We start from the raw sequence: 27,581 nt of genomic DNA, 5'->3' as shown, positions 1-27,581 counted from the left end.
CCCATCTAAACCTACCCTGTGGGTTCCATTTTTCGGGAAAGGACCTGTAGGATCAGAAGTCTCGGGCTTTAGGAATCCAGAATCCCGGACGTGGGGCTGGAAGGGCTGGAGCTGGAGCAGAGCTCCGGTGCTGGTCATGGAAAACTGAATTCCCCCTTGGGCAGGTCCAGGGAATTCCTGGGGTTCATCCCTGTCCTGGGTGACTGTGGAATAACCGGAGGCATTCCCGGCACTGGAGTCTCAGCTCCTGTTTTCCTTCCTGTTTTCCATTAGTTTTTATGTTTCCTTTTGTCTTTCTGTGCTTGGAATCCTGGACTGGTTTGGGTGGGAAGGGCCCTCAAAGTTCATCCCATTCCATGTTCAGGGACACCTCCCGCTGTCCCAGAGAATCCAACCCGGCCTTGGACACTCCCAGGGATCCAGGGGCAGCCACAGCTTCTCTGGGAATTCCAGCCCAGCCCCTCCCCACCCTCCCAGCCAGGAATCCCTTCCCAATCTCCCCCCCAAATCTCCCCTTTCCCACTGGGATCCATTCCCTGGGGCCTGTCATTCCAGACCCTGATCCCAAATCCCTCTCCCGCTCTCCTGGAGCCCCTTCAGGCTCTGGAATGTTCTCCAAGCTCTCCCGGGATCCTTCCCTTCTCCAGCCTGGCCATTCCCAGCTCTCCCAGCCCGGATCCCGAGCCGAGGGGCTCCGGCCTTCCAGGCTATTCCCCTTCCCTTCGGGAAGAATCCCAGAGGAGCAGCTGCTCCCTGGGGGGGGGGGGGTTTGGAGCCTCCCTGGGATCTGCAGGTCCCTCTTGTGGCACCACAAGGATTTCCATGGACACCCTGGAATGACGGGATGCGCCAACGGCAAACAAAACACGGGAACAAAAGGAGGGAGGAGGGAGGGGTTGGGACAGATGGGAGAGCAGATGGAGCCGGTGAGACAATCCTGGGAATGCTCCCGTGGCTCCGGGGGGGGCGGCAGGAGCAGAAGGGAACGATCTCCAAACTCCAGGATCTCCACTTTGTTCCAATTCCCCCCCCTAAAAAATCCCCCCCATCAGCTCCCTCTCATTTGGAAAATCTGGGATAATCAGCAGGGGAACGTCACCCTGGAGCAGCACGGGAGAGGTGGGATCCCTTTTCCGTGAGTTATTGGTGGGTGGGGCAATGAGGAGACACCTCGTGGAATCCCGGGATGGGTTGGGTGGGAAGGGAGTTAAAGCTCATCCCGTTCCAACCCCGGCACCTCCCGCTATCCCAGGGAATCCAACCCGGCCTTGGACACTCCCAGGGATCCAGGGGCAGCCACAGCTTCTCTGGGAATTCCAGCCCAGCCCCTCCCCACCCTCCCAGCCAGGAATCCCTTCCCAATCTCCCCCCCAAATCTCCCCTTTCCCACTGGGATCCATTCCCTGGGGCCTGGCATTGCAGGCCCTGATCCCAAATCCCTCTCCCGCTCTCCTGGAGCCCCTTCAGGCTCTGGAATGTTCTCCGAGCTCTCCCGGGATCCTTCCCTTCTCCAGCCTGGCCATTCCCAGCTCTCCCAGCCTGGAGCCAGAGCTGCCATTGGATCCATCCCCAGCCCAACTCCTCCCTGGGAAGGAGTTCCGGGAACAAGGGGGTTCCCTGGGAATCTTGGCACTCAGGGCAGGGTCTCCCTTCCCCTTTCCTGCCTTTTCCATCCCCACATTCCATAAAAATCCCTCTGACTGCATTCTGATTGTCCTTTATCCCGGAATCCCAGACTGGTTTGGGTGGGAAGGGCCCTTAAATCCCATCCCATTCCATGTTCAGGGACACCTCCCGCTATCCCAGGGAATCCAACCTTTCCTTGGACACTCCCAGGGATGTGGATCCCACACTCTTCCCACCCTCCGCACGGATCCCCCGAGGCTTCCACCCCTCCAGTTCCTCTCCGTGCCCCCCCCCCCCGCCATGTTTTCCCTGGACACTCCCATTCTCCCTGGACATTCCCGGTGTCCCGGCAGGGGGGGGTTGGACGGTGATCCAGCGGCGCCAGGACGGCTCCGTGGATTTCAACCGGACGTGGAGTGAGTACCGGGACGGCTTCGGGGCCCTGAGCGGGGAGTTCTGGCTGGGCAACGACAACATCCACCGGCTCACCAGCCAGGGGGACTATTCCCTACGGATCGACCTGGAGGACTGGAACAACAAGCACAAACACGCCTTCTACCAGCTCTTCAGGTGGGACATTCCGGGGGCTGAGCCGCTGGGAGCCCATCCCGGGGGAGACAGTCCTGGATGGGTCACGGCCTCCTTCCTGGATCCTTCCTGTTCCATCCTGGAAATCCTTCCTGCTCCATCCTGGATATCCTTCCTGCTCCATCCTGGATATCCTTCCAGTTCCATCCGGGATATCCTTCCTGGATATCCTTCCTGCTCCATCCTGGATATCCTTCCTGGATCCTTCCTGTTCCATCCTGGAAATCCTTCCTGCTCCATCCTCTGGATATCCTTCCTGCTCCATCCTGGATATCCTTCCAGTTCCATCCTGGATATCCTTCCAGTTCCATCCTGGATATCCTTCCAGTTCCATCCTGGATATCCTTCCTGCTCCATCCTGGATATCCTTCCTGCTCCATCCTGGATATCCTTCCTGTTCCATCCTCAATATCCTTCCTGTTCCATCCTGGATATCCTTCCTGTTCCATCCTGGATATCCTTCCTGCTCCATCCTGGATATCCTTCCTGCTCCATCCTGGATATCCTTCCTGCTCCATCCTGGATATCCTTCCTGCTCCATCCTGGATATCCTTCCTGCTCCATCCTCAATATCCTTCCTGCTCCATCCTCAATATCCTTCCTGTTCCATCCTGGATATCCTTCCTGTTCCATCCTGGATATCCTTCCTGCTCCATCCTGGATATCCTTCCTGAATCCCCCTGATCCAGCATGGGAGCTTCTACGGGCACAGCGGGGTCTCTGCACCCCAATAATCCCCCATGGGCTGTAGGGGGGGTCTCTGCACCCCAATAATCCCCCATGGCCACAGGGGGGTCTCTGCACCCCAATAGTCCCCCCCATGGGCACAGGGGGGTCTCTGCACCCCAATAATCACCCATGGGCACAGCGGGGTCTCTGCACCCCAATAGTCCCCCATGGGCTATAGGGGGGTCTCTGCACCCCAATAATCCCCCTCATGGGCACAGGGGGGTCTCTGCACCCCAAGAATCCCCCATGGGCACAGGGGGGTCTCTGCACCCCAATAGTCCCCCCCATTGGCACAGGGGGGTCTCTGCACCCCAATAATCCCTCCCATGGGCACAGGGGGGTCTCTGCACCCCAATAGTCCCCCCCATGGGCTGTAGGGGGGCCTCTGCACCCCAAGAATCCCCCCCATGGGCTGTGGGGGGGTCTCTGCACCCCAAGAATCCCCCCCATGGCCACAGGGGGGTCTCTGCACCCCAACAGTCCCCCCCATGGGCTGTAGGGGGGTCTCTGCACCCCAATAATCCCCCCCATGGGCTGTGGGGGGGGCTCTACACCCCAAGAATCCCCCCCATGGGCTGTGGGGGGGTCTCTGCACCCCAATAATCCCCCCCATGGGCACAGGGGGGTCTCTGCACCCCAATAATCCCCCCCATTGGCACAGGGGGGTCTCTGCACCCCAATAGTCCCCCCCATGGGCACAGGGGGGTCTCTGCACCCCAATAGTCCCCCCCATGGGCTGTAGGGGGGTCTCTGCACCCCAAGAATCCCCCCCATGGGCTGTGGGGGGGTCTCTGCACCCCAAGAATCCCCCCCATGGGCTGCAGGGAATCCCTGACATCACCAGCCCATCCCGGAGGCGGGAAAAACCCCCCTCATCCCCGCCTTTCCCTGGAGAAAAATCCCCGCGGGGAGGCGGCCACGGCGCCGCTTCCAGCCTGGGACGGACGCTCCAGAATTCCTCAAATATTCCCTGGAATTCCTCCCCCCCCCCTCCCCTCCCCGGCAGCATCGAGGACGAGGAGAACTACTACCGGCTGCACGTGGACGGGTTCAGCGGCACGGTGGAGGATTCCTTCGCCTGGTACCACGACAAGAGGAGCTTCAGCACCCCCGATTCCGGCAACATCTGCGCCGAGATCTCCCACGGCGGCTGGTGGTACCACCAGTGCTTCTTCTCCAACCTCAACGGCGTCTACTACAAGGTGGGGAAGGGCTCTTTTTATCCCGGAAAAGCGGGATGGAAGCGGCGGAGATGCCGGGATGCGAGTTCCGAGGGTTGGGGAGGGGTCGGCGGTGGCGGAATTTAGGGTTTCGCCGAGGTCGGGAAAAGTCTCGGAGGTCGTCGGGCCCGGAGTTATCCCGGCGCTGCCGAGGCCGCCACGGATCCGTGTCCCCGAGGGCCACATCCACGGGGATTTGGAAATCCCGCCTGGAATGGGGAATCCAGCGCTGGGCAGCCCTTTTTCCATGTGGGAATTGTTCCCGATATCCCAGCTGAGCCACATCCCCAGGGATCTGAGATCCCTCCGGGAATGGGGATTCCGGCACTTCCAGGGCCTGACAGCCCTTTTTCCATGTGGGAATTGTTCCCGATATCCCAGCTGAGCCACATCCCCAGGGATCTGAGATCCCTCCGGGAATGGGGATTCCGGCACTTCCAGGGCCTGACAGCCCTTTTTCCATGTGGGAATTGTTCCCAATATCCCAACTAAGCCTCCCCTGGCCCAGCTGGAGGCTGCTCCCTCTCCTCCTGTCCCTTGGTCCCTGGGAACTGGGGCCTCTCCACTTCCTTAAAATTCCTTTCAGGAATTGTGGAGAGCTGGGACAGTGCCAGGATGGCACAGAATCCTTAGGGATGCTTCAGGTTGGAAAATCCCTCCGGGATCACGGAATCCAACCATTCCCAGCACTTCCAAGGCCAGCATGGATCCGTGTCCCCAAGGGCCACATCCACAGGGATCTGAAATCCCTCCGGGAATGGTGACTCCACCCCTGCCCTGGGAAGTTCATTCCAGTGCCTGACAGCCCTTTCCATGCGGGAATTGTTCCCAAAATCCCACCTGAGCCTGCCCTGGAGCAGCCGGAGGCCGTTCCCTCTCCTCCCTTGGAGCAGATCCTTCCTTCCCGGCTTGACCAACCTCTGCTCTCCAGGGATGGAATAAAAGGATCCCCCAGGGACGATCCAACTTTTCCATGGATCAGACACAACCGTGGAGCCGCCTCTGTGCTCTGGAGCTTGGAATGACCCTGTGGAATCTTCTGGGATGGGTGATTCCAGCAGCCCGAGGCGGGCGGGCGTGGCTCCATCGGGATTATCTGAGGAATTCCGGGATTGAGCCGTTGTTTTCCGGCCGGTTTTCCAACGCTTCCCTGTGTTTCCCATCCCGCAGGGCGGGAGATATTCCATCAAGAACCGGAAGATGCTGGGGCCGGACGGGATCGTGTGGTATTCCTGGAAGGACACGGACTATTATTCCCTCCGGAAGGTGGTGATGATGATCCGGCCCCGCACGTTCCGGCCCCGCCTCTCCCCGTGACGGATCCCGCGGAACGTCGGGAACGGGGAGGGCCGGGAACGCTCCGGGGAAAAAAAACTGTTGGCTTTGGGAGGGAATCCATCCAAGGGGGATCCAACAGGGAATCGCTCCGGGTCGGGGGGCGGGAGCTCTCCTGGGAACGCTGAGATGATTCCTGGGAAGGGCTTTGGGCATTCCCGGGAGTAAATCCCGTTGTTCCGGTGGTGGGAATCGACTCCGAACCGACACTGGAGCTCCGGCGACGTTCCAGGAGGAAGCAGAGGACCGGGAATCCCGGAAGAGTTTTCCATGTGGAATGCCATGGACCAGCTGTTATCCCATGGGATGAGCGTCCCTCCGCTCCGGGCAGAGCTTTGGAAGACCCGGAAACTCCCGAAGATCCTGAAGATCCTGAGGATCCACCACCACTTGGAAGACCCGGAAAATCCCGAAGATCCTGAGGATCCACCACCACTTGGATGTGGCCCCGAGGAAAGCCCGGAGAGCATTCCCAGGCCTGGAATCACAGGCCAAAAAAGTTTGGGAAGGCAGGGATCGTGTTCCAGGCACGGACATCGACCGGCCACGACGACATTCCAAAGGCAAATATTTTAAAATAAAAAAAAAATAGGAATTTTTCCACTTTCCATTGTTTTCCGCCCCGTTCCCGCCTTTCCGTCCTTTTTCCCCTGGCAAAGAATTCCAGAGGGATTTTCTGCCCCCCCCCCAAAAAATTGATCAGCAGGAAGGATCAGACTGGATTTATCCCTCTTTTATTTTTCCACTCGTTCCTTATTCCCGATGAACCTGATTTGCTGTTCGGGGTTAATTTTCCACCTGTAATTCCAGCACACGGATGGAATTCCCTGCTCCGGGTCTGGGATGGGAAAAGACCCCAAACCTGCCCCAGTCCCACCGGGTTTTTTGGGATGGGGAGGGAAAACAGGTCCATCCCATCCCAATGCCCACCCAAATTCCCTGGGATCCTCCAGGGATGGTTCCAGGTGTCCTGGATCCCTCAGGATCCCCCAGGATCCATCAGGATCCTGGAAATGTCGGGGATGCTCCCAAGGATTTTGGGTGGCACAGAACTGAGACCCAGAACAGTGGGATAGACCCGATTCCCTAATCCAGGGATAAACCCATGGATCATCTCCAGCTCCCTCCTCTCCCAGCACACGGATGGAATTCCCTGCTCCGGGTCTGGAATGGGAAAAGACTCCAAACCCGCCCCAGTCCCAGCGGGTTTTTTGGGATGAGGGGGGAAAACAGGCCCATCCCATCCCATCCCATCCCAACGCCCACCCTAATTCCCTCCTTTTCCCTAAAAAAAACCACCCGGGATCGTGAGAAAAGCCAGGAAAGGCCCGGGCAGTTTATTCATATTTACAACGTTTGTGTACAAAAAGGGACAAACTCGGAACGGCCCCTCCGGCTCCTGCCCCCGCTCCCTCATCCCGGGAATTCCCCCCACCCCGGGATCCGGGCACGGCCGAAGGGGGGGACGCGATTCCCTCCGGAATCCCGACCCGGAGCTCGGGAATTTTGCGGAGAGCAAAACCCTCCGGCACCAGTTGGAGGGGTCGGAGGTCAAGGGACCAAATTCCCGCTGGGAATTGGGAGAGGGGGCGGAGTTCCCACCCTTCCTTTTCCCGGGAATTGCGGGGCAGCTCCCGAAAAGCCGCCGGAGGATCCTGACGGGTTTTCCCCCCGCTATTCCCGATTCCCCATGGAATTGTCTCTTCCACGGGCATCTCCACCCCACCTCTGGCTCCTCCTCCTCCTTTTCCCTCTTGTTTCCCCCCCCCCATTCCATTCTCCACATCCCTGTTTTTCCCTCTTCCTGCTCCGTTCTCGGGAGCCGGTGGCTTTACAGCGGGAAAACGGGATTTCATCCAAGAGTTCTCCCACAGGGATGAGTTGGGTTTCTTTTTTGGGAAGTTCTGACAAAAAAAAAAAACCAAAACCCCCCCCCTTCTTTGGGATCTCACGGAGCTTTCCTTGGAAAAGATTGTGGGTGATTCCAAGAAAAAAAAAAAAACCTTTGGAGCCACAACCCCCCTCCCCCATCACTGACCATTCCAAAGGGGAACGGGGATCCTCCTCCCCATTCCCAAAATTTGGAGGGTAAAATTAAAGGGGGGAGAGATCCCGAATCCGGGCGGGAACGGGGGGAAGGGACGCCAAGAGACGGGATGGGAGGAGAAGATTCCAGAGGGATTCCCGACTACAGCCACGCACGACGCACATTCCCAACCCTCCCTTGCCCACCCCCTCCGGCCCCCCGGGATTTTCCCTCCTCTTCCTCCTCCTCTTCCTCCTCCTCGGGACCCGGACGCCGGGAAAACCCTCCCGAGGCAGGTGGAGAGATCTCAAATCCGGCCCCCACCGTTCCCACCCCAAAAAACCCCCTCCCCTCTCTCTTTCCTTCACTTCCCAACCCTCCCCTCCATCACCCCGGAAATGTCTTGGGATCGCCCGGCGGCTCCGTCCCAATTCCGCACGGGACACGGAAAAGCAGAGGGAACGTTCCCGACCCTCCCGCTCCGGCCGAGCCCGCGGGAGCCTCCGGAAAAATCCGCCCCCGGAGCTGAGAGTCCGAGCAGAGCCTCTTTACCTGGAGGCCTCTTCCTTCAGCTCCTTGTTTTTCCGGACCTCCTCCGCGTGCTTGTCCTGCGGGAACGGAGCGGGAACGCTGGTCAGGGAGGGGATCCGGGATAATCCGGAAGGGCGGGAAGCAACGGGGAGTTCCAGAGGGTCATCCCGCTGGTGGGTGACACTGGGGGGACCCGGGATCATCCAGGGAATGCTGGAGTGCTCTGATCCCTTGGGATCATCCAGGGAATGCTGGAGTGCTCTGCTCATTCCCTTGGGATCACCTAAGGAATGCTGGAGTCCTTCCCTTGGGATCACCTAAGGAATGCTGGAGTCCTTCCCTTGGGATCACCTAAGGAATGCTGGAGTGCTCTGATCCCTTCGGATCATCCAGGGAATGCTGGAGTGCTCTGCTCCTTCCCTTGGGATCACCTAAGGAATGCTGGAGTGCTCCGCTCCTTCCCTGGGATAGCGAGAGGTGTCCCTGAACATGGAATGGGATGGGATTTAAGGGCCCTTCCCACCCAACCCGTTCCAGGATTCCAGGATAAAGGACACTCAGAATCCACTCAGAGGGATTTTTATGGAATGTGGGGATGGAAAAGGCGGGAAAGGGGAAGGGAGACCCTGCCCTGAGCCCCGAGATTCCCAGGGAACCCCCTTGTTCCCGGAACTCCTTCCCAGGGAGGAGTTGGGCTGGGGATGGATCCAATGGCAGCTCTGGCTCCAGGCTGGGAGAGCTGGGAATGGCCAGGCTGGAGAAGGGAAGGATCCCGGGAGAGCTTGGAGAACATTCCAGAGCCTGAAGGGGCTCCAGGAGAGCGGGAGAGGGATTTGGGATCAGGGCCTGGAATGCCAGGCCCCAGGGAATGGATCCCAGTGGGAAAGGGGAGATTTGGGGGGGAGATTGGGAAGGGATTCCTGGTTGGGAGGGTGGGGAGGGGCTGGGCTGGAATTCCCAGAGAAGCTGTGGCTGCCCCTGGATCCCTGGGAGTGTCCAAGGTCGGGCTGGATTCCCTGGGATAGCGGGAGGTGCCGGGGTTGGAACTGGATTCCCACCCAACCCATCCCGGCATTCCACGATTCCGAGCGACCCGTCCTTCCCTTCCCACCTCCCCGCTCCGTGTTTTCCCGTCTCCCACCTTCTCCTGGAGCCTCTCCAGCATGGCCGCCAGGTGGGCCTCGCGGTTCTCCTTGTTGGACTCCATCTTCTGCGCCAGCCGCTCCTTGGCCGTCTTGATGAAGTTGTTGTTCTCCTCGATGGCCTTCTGGATCACCTCCCGCTCGTGCTCCCGCTTCTCCGCCAGGTGCTTCCGCAGCTCCGCCTCCTGGTACTGCTCCCGGAAAACGGGGATACGTCAGGGGAACGGCCGGGATCGCACCGGAATCGGGGACGTGAGGGAAAGGGCGGTGGGGGGGAGTCAAGAGGGGTTGGAGGGGTTGGGGAGGTTGGGAAGGGTGGGAAGGGTGGGAAGGTTGGGGAGGTTGGAGGGGTTGGGAAGGGTGGGAAGGGTGGAGGGGTTGGGAATTTGGGGAAGGTTGGGGTGGTCTGGAATTTGGGGAACTTTGGGGAGGTTGGGGGGGTTAGGGGGGTTGGGGAGGTTGGAGGGGCTGAGAGGGTTGGGGGGGTTGGGAATGTTGGGGGGGTTGGGGTGGTTGGAAATTTGGGGAAGTTTGGGAAGGTTGAGAAGGTTGGGAAGGCTGGGCAGGTTGGGGAGGCTGGGAATGTTGAAAAGGCTGGGAAGGTTGGGAATTTGGGAAGGTTGGGAAGGCTGGGAAGGTTGAGAAGGTTGGGAATTTGGGAAGGTTGGGAAGGCTGGGAAGGTTGGGGTGGTTGGGGAGGTTGGGAGGGTTGGGAAGGTTGGGAAAGTTGGGAATTTGGGAAGGTTGGGGTGGTTGGGAAGGTTGGGAATTTTGGGAAGGTTGGGGTGGTTGGGAATTTGGGGAAGGTTGGGAAGGTTGGGAAGGTTGAGAAGGTTGAGAAGTTGGAGGAGGTTGGGAATTTGGGAATTTGGGAAGGTTGGGGTGGTTGGGAAGCTTGGGAGGGTTGGGAAGGTTGGGAAAGTTGGGAATTTGGGAAGGTTGGGGTGGTTGGGAATTTGGGGAAGGTTGGGAAGGTTGGGGTGGTTGGGAATTTGGGAAGGTTGGGGTGGTTGGGAATTTTGGGAAGGTTGGGGTGGTTGGGGAAGGTTGGAGTTGTTGGGAATTTGGGGAAGGTTGGGAAGGTTGAGAAGTTGGAGGAGGTTGGGAAGGTTGGGAATTTGGGAAGGTTGGGGTGGTTGGGAATTTTGGGAAGGTTGGGGTGGTTGGGAATTTTGGGAAGGTTGGGGTGGTTGGGGAAGGTTGGAGTTGTTGGGAATTTGGGGAAGGTTGGGAAGGTTGAGAAGTTGGAGGAGGTTGGGAAAGTTGGGAATTTGGGAAGGTTGGGGTGGTTGGGAAGCTTGGGGTGGTTGAGATCATTGGGAATTTGGGGAAGGTTGGGGTGGTTGGGAAGCTTGGGGTGGTTGAGATCATTGGGAATTTGGGGAAGGTTGGGAAGGTTGGGGTGGTCAGGAAGTTGAGGAAGTTTGGGAAGGTTGGGGTGGTTGAGACCATTGGGAATTTGGGGACGTTTGGGAAGGTTGGCGTGGTTGGGAAGATTGGGGTGGTTGAGGTCACTGGGAATTTGGGGAAGTTTGGGGTGGTTGGGAAGGTTGGGAATGTTGAAAAGGTTGGGGAGGTTGGGAATTTGGGAAGGCTGGGAAGGTTGAGAAGGTTGAGAAGGTTGAGAAGGTTGAGAAGGTTGGGGTAGTTGGAAGGTTGGGAATTTGGGAAGGCTGGGAATTTGGGAAGGTTGGGGTGGTTGGGATGGTTGGGAATTTTGGGACGGTTGGGGTGGTTGAGAAGGTTGAGAAGGTTGGGGTAGTTGGGAAGGTTGGGAATTTGGGAAGGTTGGGGTGGTTGAGAAGGTTGGGGTAGTTGAGAAGGTTGGGAATTTGGGAAGGTTGGGGTGGTTGGGGAGGTTGGGAAAGTTGGGAATTTGGGAAGGTTGGGGTGGTTGGGGTGGTTGGAGTTGTTGGGAATTTGGGGAAGGTTGGGAAGGTTGAGAAGGTTGAGAAGCTGGAGGAAGTTGGGAAGGTTGGGAATTTGGGAAGGTTGGGGTGGTTGAGATCATTGGGAATTTGGGGACGTTTGGGAAGGTTGGCGTGGTTGGGAAGGTTGGGGCGGTTGAGGTCACCGGGAATTTGGGGAAGTTTGGCAAGGCCGGCAAGGTCGGGAATTTGGGGAAATTTGGCAAGGTTGGGGCCGTCGGGAACTCGGAGAACTTTGCCGAGGCCGGGCGCCGGAGCCTCCCGCTGCCCCCCCCCCACCTTCCGGCGCTCCTCGGCCGCCTCCAGCTTCTTCTGGATCTCCTCCAGGGACGGATCGCGGCGGCGCGGCAGCGACGCGTTGAACTCGGGGACGCCGTCGAACGAGGGCGGCTTCAGGATCACCTCGAAGGACTGGCCCGACGTGCGCTTGCTCAGCTCGATCACCTCCATGTCCGACAGCACCGACCACGCCAGCTCCACCGTGTCTGCCGGCAAGGCGGGAATGTCGGCCGGGAACCGCCCGGAACGCCGGGAATGGGACGGGAGCTCCTTTCCGGCTCCGCGTCCCGCCTGGGTTATCGGGAGGAGCCTCCCAAGGATGGACGTTCCCAGCTGATCCCTCTGGATGGGTGTCCTGGAGTTCCCACCCCCATGGATCACCACATTCCCTGATATCCATGACTTTCACCCAAGGCAGGGAACCCCTTGGATACCAAACCAGCAATGGGGTTGAGCTGGGAATATTTGGGAATGCTGAGCTCTCTCCATCCTTGGGGAGATTCCCAGCCCTCAGTTTTCCCAAATATCCCCTGGATGGGTGTCCTGGAGTTCCCGCCCCAACCCACGACATCGGGGATGAACCACAGGGAAAATCTGGGGAAATTGGGGTGAAACTCCTGGAAATTAAGGAATGTGGTGATCCATTGGGATGGGAACTCCAGGATATCCATCCAGGGAATATTTGGGAGAGCTGAGGGCTGGGCATCTCCCCAAGGAAGGAGAGAGTTCAGCATTCCCAAATATCCCCTGGATGGGTGTCCTGGAGTTCCCACCCCCATGGATCACCACATTCCCTGATATCCATGACTTTCACCCAGGGCAGGGAACCCCTTGGATACCAAACCAGCAATGGGGTTGAGCTGGGAATATTTGGGAATGCTGAGCTCTCTCCATCCTTGGGGAGATTCCCAGCCCTCAGTTTTCCCATATATCCCCTGGATGGGTGTCCTGGAATTTCCACCAACAATGGATCACCACATTCCCTCATATCCAGGAGTTTCACCCCATTTTTCCCAAATTTTCCCTGTGGTTCATCCCCGATGTCGTGGGTTGAGGCGGGAACTCCAGGACACCCATCCAAGGATGTGAGCTGGGAATATTTGGGAATGCTGAGCTCTCCCCATCCTTGGGGAGACGCCCAGCTCTCAGTTTTCCCAAATATCCCCTGGATGGGTGTCCTGGAGCTCCCATCCCCACGGATCACCACATTCCCTGATATCCATGACTTTCACCAAAGGCAGGGAATCCCCTGGATCCCAAAGCACCAGTGGGGCCGAGCTGGGAATATTCGGGAATGCTGAGGGCTCGGAATCTCCCCGTGGGTCTCCCGCTCTTCCCAAAGCCCCCCCCAGCTCCCAACCCACCCTCCTGCTTCCCGCCAATCCCAGAAAACCACGGAGCCGCCGGGTTGGGTTGGAGGGTGATCCCGATCATTCCACAGTTCCTGGAGCCCTTCCCGAATTCCTGGCTCCCTCTGGGAAGGGGTTTGGGAAGGGGGTCCCACCTTCGTACGTGTATCCCGGCTTGTTGAGCGGATCCGACAGGAAACAGGAGCAGAACAGGGAGACCAGAGGGAGCTCCTTCATCTTCTCCTTGTAGGCTGGGAAGAGACGGGATCGGGATCAGGGGGGCGGGATCGGGATCAGAGAGGAGGGATTGGGATCAGGGGGGCGGGATCGGGATGGGGGGGGGGGGATCGGGATCAGAGGGGAGGGATCGGGATCAGGGGGGCGGGATTGGGATCAGGGGGAGGGATCGGGATCAGAGAGGAGGGATCGGGATGAGAGAGGGAGGATTGGGATCAGAGGGGAGGGATCAAGATCAGAGGGGCAGGATCGGGATCAGAGGGGCAGGATTGGGATCAGAGAGGAGGGATTGGGATCAGAGAGGAGGGACTGGGATCAGGGGGGCGGGATTGGGATCAGAGAGGGAGGATCGGGATCAGAGAGGAGGGATCAGGATCAGAGAGGAGGGATTGGGATCAGGGGGGCGGGATTGGGATCAGAGAGGGAGGATCGGGATCAGAGAGGAGGGATTGGGATCAAGGGGAGGGATCAGGATCAGAGAGGAGGGATTGGGATCAGAGAGGGAGGATTGGGATCAGAGGGGAGGGATCGGGATCAGGGGGAAGGGATTGGGATCAGGGGGAGGGATCGGGATCAGAGGGGTGGGATTGGGATCAGAGGGGAGGGATCAAGATCAGAGGGGCAGGATCGGGATCAGAGGGGCAGGATTGGGATCAGAGAGGAGGGATTGGGATCAGAGAGGAGGGACTGGGATCAGAGGGGCAGGATTGGGATCAGAGAGGGAGGATCGGGATCAGAGAGGAGGGATCGGGATGAGAGAGGGAGGATTGGGATCAGAGGGGCGGGATCGGGATCAGAGAGGTGGGATCAGGATCAGGGGGGCGGGATTGGGATCAGAGAGGGAGGATCAGGATCAGAGAGGAGGGATGGGGATCAGAGAGGAGGGAGCGGGATCAGAGAGGAGGGATCAGGATCAGAGGGGTGGGATTGGGATCAGAGAGGGAGGATCGGGATCAGAGGGGTGGGATTGGGATCAGAGGGGAGGGATCAAGATCAGAGGGGCAGGATCGGGATCAGAGGGGCAGGATTGGGATCAGAGAGGAGGGATTGGGATCAGAGAGGAGGGACTGGGATCAGGGGGGCGGGATTGGGATCAGAGAGGGAGGATCGGGATCAGAGAGGAGGGATCAGGATCAGAGGGGCGGGATTAGGATCAGAGAGGGAGGATCAGGATCAGAGAGGAGGGATTGGGATCAGGGGGGCGGGATTGGGATCAGAGAGGGAGGATCAGGATCAGAGAGGAGGGATTGGGATCAGGGGGGCGGGATTGGGATCAGAGAGGGAGGATCGGGATCAGAGAGGAGGGATTGGGATCAGAGAGGGAGGACTGGGATCAGAGGGGAGGGATCGGGATCAGGGGGGAGGGATCGGGATCAGGGGGAAGGGATCGGGATCAGGGGGAGGGATCGGGATCAGGGGGGTGGGATCGGGATCAGGGGGGTGGGATGGGGATCAGGAGGGCGGGATCGGGATCAGAGGGGTGGGATCGGGATCAGAGGTGTGGGATTGGGATCAGAGGGGTGGGATTGGGATCAGGGGGGTGGGATCGGGATCAGGGGGGTGGGATTGGGATCAGAGGGGTGGGATCGGGATCGGGGGGGTGGGATCGGGATCAGGGGGGTGGGATGGGGATCAGGAGGGCGGGATCGGGATCAGAGGGGAGGGATCGGGATCAGGGGGAAGGGATTGGGATCAGGGGGAGGGATCGGGATCAGGGGGGAGGGATCGGGATCAGAGGGGAGGGATCGGGATCAGAGAGGAGGGATTGGGATCAGAGAGGAGGGATCGGGATCAGAGGGGAGGGATTGGGATCAGAGGGGCGGGATTGGGATCAGAGAGGAGGGATTGGGATCAGGGGGGCGGGATCGGGATCAGAGAGGAGGGATCGGGATCAGAGAGGAGGGATCGGGATCAGGGGGGTGGGATCGGGATCAGGGGGGCGGGATCGGGATCAGAGGGGAGGGATCGGGATCAGAGAGGAGGGATTGGGATCAGAGAGGAGGGATCGGGATCAGAGGGGAGGGACTGGGATCAGAGGGGCGGGATTGGGATCAGAGAGGAGGGATTGGGATCAGGGGGGCGGGATCGGGATCAGAGGGGCGGGATCGGGATCAGAGAGGAGGGATCGGGATCAGAGAGGAGGGATCGGGATCAGAGAGGAGGGATTGGGATCAGAGAGGAGGGATCGGGATCAGAGAGGAGGGATTGGGATCAGGGGGGTGGGATCGGGATCAGAGGGAAGGGATCGGGATCAGAGAGGAGGGACTGGGATCAGGGATGGGGGGGACATTCCATGTGCCAGGGAAGGGGTGGGATTGGGATCAGAGGGATGTTGGGGACATTCCATGTGCCAGGGAAGGGGTGGGATTGGGATGACAGGGATGGGGGACGTTCCATGTGCCAGGGAAGGGGTGGGATCAGGATCAGGGGGTGGGATCAGTTCCAGGTGCCAGGGAATGCTCCAGTACCTGCCAGAGTCATGGCGGGACGATCCTTGGAATTCTGCAGGAAGAGGGATCCGGGAGCCTGCGGAGCAAAGGGGTGGGAGGGGGGGGTCAGTGGGGGTGTCCTGGGAATGGGGGCACTGGAATCCTCCTGGAACCCTCGGGAAACGGCTCCGGGGGGGATGGGATGGGATGGGGATGGGATAAAGATGGGATGGGATAAAGATGGGATGGGATGGGATGGGATGGGATGGGATGGGATGGGATGGATGGGATGGACACCCCATTGCTGCCCCTCCCACATCCCAAGTTTCCCAATCCTCACCCCTCCCCTTTCCAAACCCCTCTGGAAGCACCGACACACCGGGATCTCCCAAATCCCACCAGGACCTTTCCCGGGGTTCTCCGTGGCTGCAGCTCTGGAGGGATCATCCCCATCTTCCCCCCCATCCCCCCCTGGGAGCGGGGGATCAGGAAAACCGGGATAATCCGGGCTCTTCCCCGTTCCCGGGGTTTTCTGGGAGCGCCGGTGGCATCCCAAGGGTTTCCTGCTGGGAACGCCCTTCCCGGCTGCGCCAGAGCCGGAGCCGAGCCGGTTTTTTTAGGGGATTATCCCCAGCTTTGCATTCCAAGGGGGGAAGAAAAAAAATCCCCCCCCTTCTTTCCAACAGGGACCCTCCGATCCCAGGGAAGGGACATTCCAGGGATGCGACACCCCGGGAATTCCAGCCCCTCCTCCTTTTCCCGCCGGGATTTGCCGGAGGGAATCACACAAACGACCCGCCCTGGAGCTGCCAGGGGAGCGGGAATGGGGATAAAATCTGGGAATGCCGTCCCTGGAGACGATCCCTGGCTCCTGGTGCTCCCCCCCCTCCCCAAATCCTCCTTTTCCAGGGGATCTGGAGGCATTCCAGGCTTTCCCAGCCCTCTCCCGTGGGCGTTCCCACAGGATAAAAGCCTGGAAGCATCTGCCAGCCCCGGGATCCATCCCCATGGATACGGCTGGAGAGGGAGGAGGGGGGGGGTGGGAAGCCGGATCCTGGCTGGATCCAGATGCTTTTCCAGGTGTTTGGAAGCTCTTCCAAGTGGGAATCGCCCTCCCCATCCCACCGGGGGAAGCGGGGTGGGGACCCCCAAAATGAAACTGCGCTCAAATCCCGGCACGGAGGGAACAATCCCGATCCCAGGGAGACCATCCTGATCCCAGAGAGACCATCCTGATCCTAGAGAGGTGATCCTGATCCCAGAGAGACCATCCCCATCCCAGAGAGACCATCCCGATCCCAGAGAGACCATCCCGATCCCAGAGAGACCATCCCGATCCCAGTAAAGTGATCCCAATCTCAGCCAGAACATCCCAATCCCAACCAGACAATCCCAGTCTCAGCCAGACGATCCTGATCCCAGTGAGTCCATCCCGATCCCAGAGAGACCATCCCGATCCCAGAGAGACCATCCCGATCCCAGAGAGACCATCCCGATCCCAGCCAGACAATCCCGATCCCAGGGAGGTGATCTCGATCCCAGTGAGCCCATCCTAATCCCAGCCAGACCATCCTGTTCCCAGCAAGATCATCCCAATCCCAGTGAGCCCATCCCGATCCCAGTGAGCCCATCCCGATCCCAGCCAGACCATCCTGATCCCAGAGAGACCATCCCGATCCCAGCCAGACCATCCTGATCCCAGAGAGACCATCCCGATCCCAGCCAGACAATCCCGATCCCAGCAAGATCATCCCAATCCCGGTGAGTCCATCCCAATCCCAGCCAGACAATCCTGACCCCAGGGAGACCATCCTGATCCCAGGGAGACAATCCCAATCCCAGGGAGACAATCCCAATCCCAGGGAGACAATCCCGATCCCAGTGAGCCCATCCTAATCCCAGCCAGACCATCCTGTTCCCGGCAAGATCATCCTGATCCCAGTGAGCCCATCCTGATCCCAGCAAGATCGTCCCAATCCCGGTGAGTCCATCCCGATCCCAGCCAGACAATCCCAATCCCAGCCAGACAATCCCAATCCCAGGGACCTGATCCTGATCCCAGCCAGACCATCCCAATCCCAGGGACCTGATCCTGATCCCAGGGAGACCATCCCGATCCCAGCCAGACCATCCCCATCCCAGGGACCTGATCCTGATCCCAGGGAGACCATCCCGATCCCAGTCAGACCATCCCCATCCCAGGGACCTGATCCTGATCCCAGAGAGACCATCCCCATCCCAGAGAGACCATCCCGATCCCAGAGAGACCATCCCGATCCCAGTAAAGTGATCCCAATCTCAGCCAGAACATCCCAATCCCAACCAGACAATCCCAGTCTCAGCCAGACGATCCTGATCCCAGTGAGTCCATCCCGATCCCAGAGAGACCATCCCGATCCCAGAGAGACCATCCCGATCCCAGCCAGACAATCCCGATCCCAGCCAGACAATCCCGATCCCAGGGAGGTGATCTCGATCCCAGTGAGCCCATCCTAATCCCAGCCAGACCATCCTGTTCCCGGCAAGATCATCCCAATCCCAGTGAGCCCATCCCGATCCCAGTGAGCCCATCCCGATCCCAGTCAGACCATCCTGATCCCAGAGAGACCATCCCGATCCCAGCCAGACAATCCCGATCCCAGCCAGACAATCCCGATCCCAGCCAGACAATCCCGATCCCGGTGAGTCCATCCCAATCCCAGCCAGACAATCCTGACCCCAGGGAGACCATCCCGATCCCAGGGAGACCATCCCGATCCCAGGGAGACAATCCCAATCCCAGGGAGACAATCCCGATCCCAGTGAGCCCATCCTAATCCCAGCCAGACCATCCCGTTCCCGGCAAGATCATCCCAATCCCAGTGAGCCCATCCTGATCCCAGCAAGATCGTCCCAATCCCGGTGAGTCCATCCCGATCCCAGCCAGACAATCCCAATCCCAGCCAGACAATTCCAATCCCAGGGACCTGATCCTGATCCCAGCCAGACCATCCCAATCCCAGGGACCTGATCCTGATCCCAGGGAGACCATCCCGATCCCAGCCAGACCATCCCCATCCCAGGGACCTGATCCTGATCCCAGTGAGTCCATCCCAATCCCAGTCAAACCATCCCGATCCCAGCCAGACAATCCCAATCCCAGTCAAACCATCCCGATCCCAGCCAGACAATCCCAATCCCAGCGAGAACATCCCGATCCCAGCCAGACCATCCCCATCCCAGGGACCTGATCCTGATCCCAGTGAGTCCATCCCAATCCCAGTCAAACCATCCCGATCCCAGCCAGACAATCCCAATCCCAGTCAGACCATCCCGATCCCAGCCAGACAATCCCAATCCCAGCGAGAACATCCCAATCCCAGTCAGACCATCCCGATCCCAGGGACCTGATCCTGATCCCAGGGAGCCCATCCCAATCCCAGTGAGAACATCCTGATCCCAGTGAGAAAGAACATCCTGATCCCAGCCAGACAATCCCGATCCCGGTGAGACCATCCCGATCCCGGTGAGACCATCCCGATCCCAGACAATCCCAATCCCAGTGAGCTGATCTTGATCCCGGCGAGCCCATCCCGATCCCAGCGAGCCCATCCCGATCCCAGCGAGCCCATCCCGATCCCAGGCAGCGCCTCCGGGATTCAGCTCCTGAATTCCCTCCGGGAATAAAGATTCCAGAGGCTGCCGAGGGCAGGGCAGCGCCTCAAGAATTCCTGGCATTCCAGGAGGCATTCTGGAGTCCCCCAGGGGATCCCTGGGGGTGTGGGATCCGGGAATTCTGAGGGGGAGGGTCCTTTCCCTGGAAAATGGGGGTTCCCAGAGGATCCAGCAGGTGCGGGATCCTGGGAATGCTGAGGGTCCCTTCCCTGGAAAATGGGAGCCCCCTGAGGACCCTGGGGGTGTGGGATCCTGGGAATGCTGAGGGTCCCTTCCCTGGAAAATGGGAGCCCCCAGAGGATCCTGGGGGTGGGGAATCCCGGGAATGCTGAGGGGGAGGATCCTTTCCCGGGAAAATGGGGGTTCCCAGAGGATCCTGGGGGTGGGGAATCCCGGGAATGCTGAGGGGGAGGATCCTTTCCCAGGAAAATGGGGGTTCCCAGAGGATCCTGGGGGTGGGGAATCCCGGGAATGCTGAGGGGGAGGATCCTTTCCCTGGAAAATGGGGGTTCCCAGAGGATCCCGGGGGTGCGGGACCCCGGGAATGCTGAGGGTGCGGGATCCCGGGAATGCTGAGGGGGAGGATCCTTTCCCTGGAAAATGGGGGTTCCCAGAGGATCCTGGGAGTGCGGGATCCCGGGAATGCTGAGGGTCCCTCCCCTGGAAAATGGGGGTTCCCAGAGGATCCTGGGGATGTGGAATCCCGGGAATGCCGAGGGTGTGGGATCTGGGAATGCTGAGGGGGAGGGTCCCCCCTCGGGATGGAGATTTCCCGGGAATCCTGGGGGTGCTGAGCCCCATCCCCTCCCCCCCCCCAATGGTGGGCGTGTCCTGCGACCCCCCAACCAATCAAATACAGCCCTAATTAATCAAACACCCCCCATCAATTAAACACCCCCCCATCAATTAAACACAGCCCTAATTAACCAAACAGCCCCTGATCAATTAAACACCCCCCAATAAATCAAACACTGCTCTAATTAATCGAACACCTCCTGATCAATTAAACACCCCTCCATCAATTAAACACCCCCCCATCAATTAAACACCCCCCCATCAATTAAACACAGCCCTAATTAACCAAACACCCCTTGATCAATTAAACACCCCCAATAAATCAAACACCGCCCAATTAATCAAACACCCCCCGATCAATTAAACACCCAATAAATCAACCACCCTCCTAATTAATCAAAAACCCCTCAATCAATCAAACACCCCCTGATCAATTAAACAGAGCCCTAATTAACCAAACACCCCTGATCAATTAAACACCCCCAATAAATCAAACACAGCCCTAATTAATCAAACACCCCCCGATCAATTAAACACCCCCAATAAATCAAACACAGCCCTAATTAATCAAACACCCCCCGATCAATTAAACACCCAATAAATCAAACACCCTCCTAATTAATCAAAAACCCCTCAATCAATCAAACACCCCCTGATCAATTAAACAGAGCCCTAATTGATCAAACACCCCTTGATCAATTAAACACCCCCAATAAATCAAACACCCTCCTAATTAATCAAACACCCCCCAATCAATTAAACACCTAATAAATCAAACACCCTCCTAATTAATCAAAAACCCCTCAATCAATCAAACACCCCCTGATCAATTAAACACCGCCCTAATTAACCAAACACCCCTGATCAATTAAACACCCCCAATAAATCAAACACAGCCCTAATTAATCAAACACCCCCCGATCAATTAAACACCCCCAATAAATCAAACACAGCCCTAATTAATCAAAAACCCCTCAATCAATCAAACACCCCCTGATCAATTAAACACAGCCCTAATTAACCAAACACCCCTTGATCAATTAAACACCCCCAATAAATCAAACACAGCCCTAATTAATCAAACACCGCCTGATCAATTAAACACCCAATAAATCAAACACCCTCCTAATTAATCAAACACCCCCCGATCAATTAAACACCCCCGATAAATCAAACACCGCCCTAATTAATCAAATACCTCCTGATCAATTAAACACAGCTTTAATTAACCAAACACCCCCGATCAATTAAACACCCCCTGATCAATTAAGCACCCCCAATAAATCAAACACAGCCCTAATGAATCGAACACCCCCCAATCAATCAGACACCCCCTTATCAATTAAACATCCCTTATCAATCAATCACCTCCCTAATCAATCAAACACCCCCTTATCAATCAATTACTCCCTTATCAATCAAACACCCCCCTAATCAATCAATCAGCCCCCTGATAATCAAACAGCCCCCTGATCAAACACCTCCCTGATCAATCAGTCCCCTGATCAATCAAACAGCCCCCTGATCAATCAAACACCCCCCTAATCAATCAAACAGCCCCCTGATCAATCAAACACCTCCCCGATCAATCAAACACCTCCCTGATCAATCAAACACCCCCCTAATCAATCAAACAGCCCCCTGATCAATCAAACACCCCCCTAATCAATCAAACAGCCCCCTGATCAATCAAACACCCACCTGATCAATCAAACAGCCCCCTGATCAATCAAACACCTCCCCGATCAATCAAACAGCCCCCTGATCAATCAAACACCTCCCTGATCAATCAAACAGCCCCCTGATCAATCAAACACCTCCCTGATCAATCAGACAGCCCCCTGATCAATCAAACACCCCCCTGATCAATCAAACACCCCCTTATTGATCGAACACCCCCAATCAAACACGCCCTTATCAATTAAACACCCCCAATTAAACACCCCCTTATTGATCAACCCCCCGATCAAACACCCCCCCAATGAATCAAAACCCCCTTATCAATCAAACACACCCCGATCAATCAAACCCCTCCCTGATCAATTAAACCCCTCACTAATCAATCGAACCCCCCATCATCAATCACTCCCCCAATCAATCAAATACCTCCCTAATCAACCAAACACCTCCCTAATCAATCGAAAACCTCCCTAATCAATCAAACACCCCCCCAATGAATCAAACACCCCCTGATCAATGAAACCCCTCCCTAATCAATGGAACCCCTCCCTAATCAATCAAACACCGCCCTAATCAATGGAACCCTTCCCTAATCAATGGAACCCTTCCCTAATCAATCAAACACCCCCTCAATGAATCAAACACCCCCTGATCAATGAAACCCCTCCCTAATCAATGGAACCCCTCCCTAATCAATGGAACCCCTCCCTAATCAATGAAACCCCTCCCTAATCAATGGAACCCTTCCCTAATCAATCAAACACCCCCTCAATGAATCAAACACCCCCTGATCAATGAAACCCCTCCCTAATCAATGGAACCCCTCCCTAATCAATCAAACACCCCCTCAATGAATCAAACACCCTCTGATCAATGAAACCCCTCCCTAATCAATCCCACCCCTCCTTAATCAATCAAACACCCCCTAATCGATCCAACCCCTCCCTAATCAATCGAACACCCCCCCAATGAATCCAACACCCCCTTATCAATGAAACCCCTCCCTAATCGATCGAACCCCTCTCTAATCAATCGAACCCCCCCGATCAATCAAACACCCCCCGAATCAAATGCCCCCCAATGAATCAAACACCCCCTTATCGATCAACCCCCCCCAATGATTCACCCCCCGAATCAATCAAACACCCCCGATCAATCAACCCAACCCCTCCCTAATCAATCGAACCCCTCCCTAATCAATCGAACCCCCCCCGATCAAACGCCCCCCAATGAACCAAAAACCCCCCTAACGAATCGAACACCGCCCTGATCAATCAAACATCCCCTGATCAATCAACCCCCTTCTCAATCAAACACCCCCCCAATCAATCGAACCCCTCCCTAATCAATCCAACCCCTCCCTAATCAATCGAACTCCTCCCTAATCAATCAAACACCCCCCTAATCAATTGAACCCCTCCCTAATCGATCAAACATCCCCCCAATGAATCAAACACCCCCTGATCAATGAAACCCCTCCCTAATCAATCCAACCCCTCCCTTATCAATCAAACACCCCCCTAATCAATCGAACCCCTCCCTTATCAAACACCCCCCTAATCGATCAAACCCCTCCCTAATCAATCAGACACCCCCAACCAATCGAACCCCTCCCGAATCGATCGAACGCCCCCCTAATCAACCGAACCCCTCCCTAATCAATCAAACACCTCCCCAATGAATCAAACACCCCCCTCATCGATCAAACACACCCCTAATCGATCAAACCCCTCCCTAATCAATCGAACCCCACCCTAATCAATCAAACACCCCCCCAACCAATCGAACCCCTCCCTAATCGATCGAACGCCCCCCTAATCAATCGAACCCCTCCCTAATCAATCGAACACCCCCCAATCAATCCAACTGCTCCCCAATCAATCCAACACCCCCCTAATCGATCGAACCCCTCCCTAATCGATCAAACATCCCCCCAATGAAGCAAACACCCCCTGATCAATGAAACCCCTCCCTAATCAATCCAATAAGGGAGGGTCCTTATCAATCAAACACCCCCTAATCAATCGAACCCCTTTAATCGATCGAACGCCCCCCTAATCAACCGAACCACTCCCTAATCAATCGAACACCCCCCAATGAATCAAACCCCTCCCTAATCAATCAGACACCCCCCCAACCAATCGAACCCCTCCCTAATCGATCGAGCGCCCCCCTAATCAACCGAACCCCTCCCTAATCAATCGAACACCCCCTAATCAATCGAACACCCCCCCAATGAATCAAACACCCCCCTCATCGATCAAACCCCTCCCTAATCAATCGAACCCCACCCTAATCAATCAAACACCCCCCCAACCAATCGAACCCTTCCCTAATCGATCGAACGCCCCCCTAATCAACCGAACCCCTCCCTCATCAATCAAACACCCCCCGATCAATCAAACACCTCCCCAATCAATCAAACACCCCCCTAATCAATGGAACCCCTCCCTAATCAATCAAACACCCCCCCGATCAATCAACCCCCCCCCCCAATCGATCGAACCCCCCCCGATCGATCGATCGATCCGGACTCACGGCGCTCTCGCAGCTCGCGCTGCTCTCGCGGCTCCGCCCGCGCGCCTTTAACGCGGCCTCGGGGGGTCCGCGCCCCACCGCCCCCATGACATCACCGCCGCGCCCTCCCATTGGCTGCGCCCCGCCGCGGCCCCGCCCGCCCATTGGCTGCGCCCCGCCGAAGCCCCGCCCCACCCTCCCCATTGGCTGTGCCCCACAGAAGCCCCGCCCCCCCGCCCCATTGGCTGCGGCCCGCGGCGCGGGCCCCGCCCGCTGACGTCACACCCCGGCCGCTATTTTTGGGGTCGGGGGGGGGGGGAAATTTTAAAAAAAAAGGAAAAAAAATCGGAATAAAAAAAAAATCGGGATGGAAAAAAAAATCGGGATAAAAAAAGGGATTAAAAAATAAAAAAAAAAGAGAAAAAAAAGGAGGATTCTTAGAATAAATCGGTGGGAAATCGTTAAAGCGGTGGAAGGGCGAGGGGTGGGTTTGGGGTTTTTTTGGGGGGGGGGGCGGATTTTGGGGTTTGGGAGGGGAAGGGTGGGAAGGGCCGAGCACGTGGTTGGGATGCGAGGTGGGATCCCAGCGGGATCCGAAGCCGGAGAGGGACGGGGGGACAAAGGGAGGGACCCCCCCCCAAAGGGTTTGGGGGGGCTGGGGAGGGTCAGGGGACCCCAAATCACCTCCTGCCCCCCCCAAAAGGAGATGGGGGGGGTCCCCGTACATGGGGGGGCTGTGGGGTGTCCTGGGGGGGCTGTGGGGTGTCCTATGGGGGTTATGGGGTGTCCTATGGGGGTTATGGGGTGTCCTGTGGGGGTAATGGGGTGTCCTATGGGGTTAATGGGGTGTCCTATGAGGGCAATGGGGTGTCCTATGGGGTTGTGGGGTGTCCTGTGGGGGGCAATGGGGTGTCCTATGGGGACAATGGGGTGTCCTGGGGGGGGGCAATGGGGTGTCCTATGGGGGGGTAATGGGGTGTCCTATGGGGGCAATGGGGTGTCCTATGGGGGCAATGGGGTGTCCTGGGGGGGCAATGGGGTATCCTATGGGGGCTGTGGGGTGTCCTATGGGGACAATGGGGTGTCCTATGGGGCAATGGGGTGTCCTGGGGGGGTAATGGGGTGTCCTATGGGGGCTGTGGGGTGTCCTGTGGGGCAATGGGGTGTCCTATGGGGGGGTAATGGGGTGTCCTATGGGGGCAATGGGGTGTCCTGTGGGGGCAATGGGGTGTCCTGGGGGGGTAATGGGGTGTCCTATGGGGGGGTAATGGGGTGTCCTATGGGGGCAATGGGGTGTCCTATGGGGGCAATGGGGTGTCCTGGGGGGGCAATGGGGTATCCTATGGGGGCTGTGGGGTGTCCTATGGGGACAATGGGGTGTCCTATGGGGCAATGGGGTGTCCTGTGGGGCAAATGGGGTGTCCTATGGGGGCAATGGGGTGTCCTGTGGGGGCAATGGGGTGTCCTATGGGGCAATGGGGTGTCCTATGGGGGCAATGGGGTGTCCTATGGGGGGGTAATGGGGTGTCCTGTGGGGGGGCAATGGGGTGCCCTGTGGGGCAATGGGGTGTCCTGTGGGGCAATGGGGTGTCCTATGGGGTTATGGGGTGTCCTATGGGGGTAATGGGGTGTGCTATGGGGTTATGGGGTGTCTGGGGGGGGTAATGGGGTGTCCTATGGGGCAATGGGGTGTCCTGGGGGGGCAATGGGGTGTCCTATGGGGCAATGGGGTGCCCTATGGGGTTGTGGGGTGTCCTATGGGGTAATGGGGTGTCCTATGGGGGCTGTGGGGTGTCCTATGGGGTTATGGGGTGTCCTGGGGGGCAATGGGGTGTCCTATGGGGTAATGGGGTGTCCTATGGGGCAAATGGGGTGTTCTGTGATCCTAAATCCCAAAGTGAGCAATGGGAGAGGCCAAATCCCAGATCCCAATGACCCTAAATCCCAAACTGAGCAATGGGAGGCCAAATCCCCGATCCCAATGATCCTAAATCCCAAAGTGAGCAATGGGAGAGGCCAAATCCCAGATCCCAGTGATCCTAAATCCCAAACTGAGCAACGGGAGAGGCCAAATCCCAGATCCCAATGATCCTGATCCCAAAGTGAGCAATGGGAGAGGCCAAATCCCAGATCCCAATGACCCTAAATCCCAAACTGAGCAATGGGAGAGGCCAAATCCCAGATCCCAATGACCCTAAATCCCAAACTGAGCAATGGGAGAGGCCAAATCCCCGATCCCAATGATTTTCCAGCCCCAAACCAGCAGCCGGAGCTCGGAGAGGCCGAGTCCCAAATCCCAGGGATCCTCCATCCCGAACTGGGCAACGGGAGCGCGGAGAGGCCGAGTCCCAGATCCCGGAGCTATTTTGGGATGTCGGGGTGAGGGGGGGGCCCCCTGGGGAGCCTTTTTGGGGCCGTGTCCTTCCCAAAAATCCCGCTCCCCCCCCCTCTCCCCGGCCCGGCCTAGTTCGGGCCCGGCTGCGATCCCGCGGGATCTGTGCCGGTATTTTTAGGCTCCGGTGTCCGTCCTTGTGCAACGGGACGTGGATCCCTCTGGAAAAAGGGGGGTGGGGTGGCTTTGGGGTGCCCGTGGCTTCGGGAAGGACACGGGGAGGGACCCCCCCTGGAAAAAGGGGGTCCCCGGGAATGTGCCACCCCCGGGAGCGTCCGATCCGGGGACTGGAGCGACCCGGGATAGCGGGAGGTGTTCGGGGTTGGAACGGGACGAGCTTTGAGGGCTTCTGTTTCCCGGGAGACAAATCCTGGGGGATGCAGCTCCAAGGGATTAAAGGGGAAACATCGAGCTCCAGGGAGAGCTTGGAGCACATTCCAGAGCCTGAAGGGGCTCCAGGAGAGCGGGAGAGGGATTTGGGATCAGGGCCTGGAATGACAGGACCCAGGGAATGGCTTCCCACTGCCAGAGGGCAGGGAGAGAGGGGATCCTGGGAAGGAATTCCCACCTGGGAGGGTGGGGAGGGGCTGGGCTGGAATTCCCAGAGAAGCTGTGGCTGCCCCTGGATCCCTGGGAGCGTCCAAGGAAAAGCTGGAGCCACCTGGGATAGCGGGAGGTGTCCCTGAACATGGAATGGGATGGGATTTAAGGGCCCTTCCCACCCCAAACCATTCCAGGATTCCAGGATAAAGGACACTCAGAGTCCATTCAGAGGGATTTTTATGGAATGTGGGGATGGAAAAGGCGGGAAAGGGGAAGGGAGACCCTGCCCTGAGCCCCGAGATTCCCAGGGAACCCCCTTGTTCCCTGAACTCCTTCCCAGGGAGGAGTTGGGCTGGGGATGGATCCAATGGCAGCTCTGGCTCCAGGCTGGGAGAGCTGGGAATGGCCAGGCTGGAGAAGGGAAGGATCCCGGCAGAGCTTGGAGAACATTCCAGAGCCTGAAGGGGCTCCGGGAGAGCGGGAGAGGGATTTGGGCTCAGGGCCTGGAATGCCAGGCCCCAGGGAATGGATCCCAGTGGGAAAGGGGAGATTTGGGGGGGAGATTGGGAAGGGATTCCTGG

General features: G+C 57.7%; 3 protein-coding genes across 3 annotated transcripts in view; 1 reads left to right on the top strand and 2 right to left on the bottom strand.

Moving 5' to 3' along the window:
* The window catches only part of LOC116784082 (ficolin-2-like), a 7,484-nt gene extending 1,597 nt beyond the window's left edge, over positions 1-5,887 (top strand). Inside the window, exons 3-5 of the mRNA XM_032682261.1 lie at positions 1,786-2,196; positions 3,950-4,145; positions 5,334-5,887. Of these exons, the coding sequence (XP_032538152.1) occupies positions 1,786-2,196; positions 3,950-4,145; positions 5,334-5,480 (754 nt within the window). The 3' untranslated portion in view covers positions 5,481-5,887. The remainder of the gene's footprint in view (positions 1-1,785; positions 2,197-3,949; positions 4,146-5,333) is intronic.
* A 916-nt stretch (positions 5,888-6,803) lies between these two features.
* On the bottom strand, positions 6,804-24,147 carry STMN4 (stathmin 4). The gene is made up of 6 exons (XM_032684200.1): positions 24,087-24,147; positions 15,459-15,516; positions 12,909-13,004; positions 11,405-11,610; positions 9,197-9,388; positions 6,804-8,132 (listed from the first exon to the last, which is right to left on the bottom strand). The coding sequence occupies exons 2-6, from the start codon at positions 15,469-15,471 to the stop codon at positions 8,073-8,075; spliced, it is 567 nt and encodes a 188-aa protein (XP_032540091.1). The 5' UTR covers positions 15,472-15,516; positions 24,087-24,147; the 3' UTR covers positions 6,804-8,072.
* On the bottom strand, positions 15,800-17,690 carry LOC116785035. Its single transcript, XM_032684199.1, has 2 exons — positions 17,064-17,690; positions 15,800-16,962 (listed from the first exon to the last, which is right to left on the bottom strand). Exons 1-2 carry the CDS (start codon positions 17,688-17,690, stop codon positions 16,585-16,587), a joined length of 1,005 nt encoding a protein of 334 aa, XP_032540090.1. The 3' UTR covers positions 15,800-16,584.
* Positions 24,148-27,581: the final 3,434 nt, after the last annotated feature.

The sequence above is a fragment of the Chiroxiphia lanceolata genome, chromosome 3 (assembly GCF_009829145.1).
Source record: "Chiroxiphia lanceolata isolate bChiLan1 chromosome 3, bChiLan1.pri, whole genome shotgun sequence".
Taxonomy (NCBI): domain Eukaryota; kingdom Metazoa; phylum Chordata; class Aves; order Passeriformes; family Pipridae; genus Chiroxiphia; species Chiroxiphia lanceolata.
This window is presented reverse-complemented; position numbering and strand designations above follow the sequence as displayed.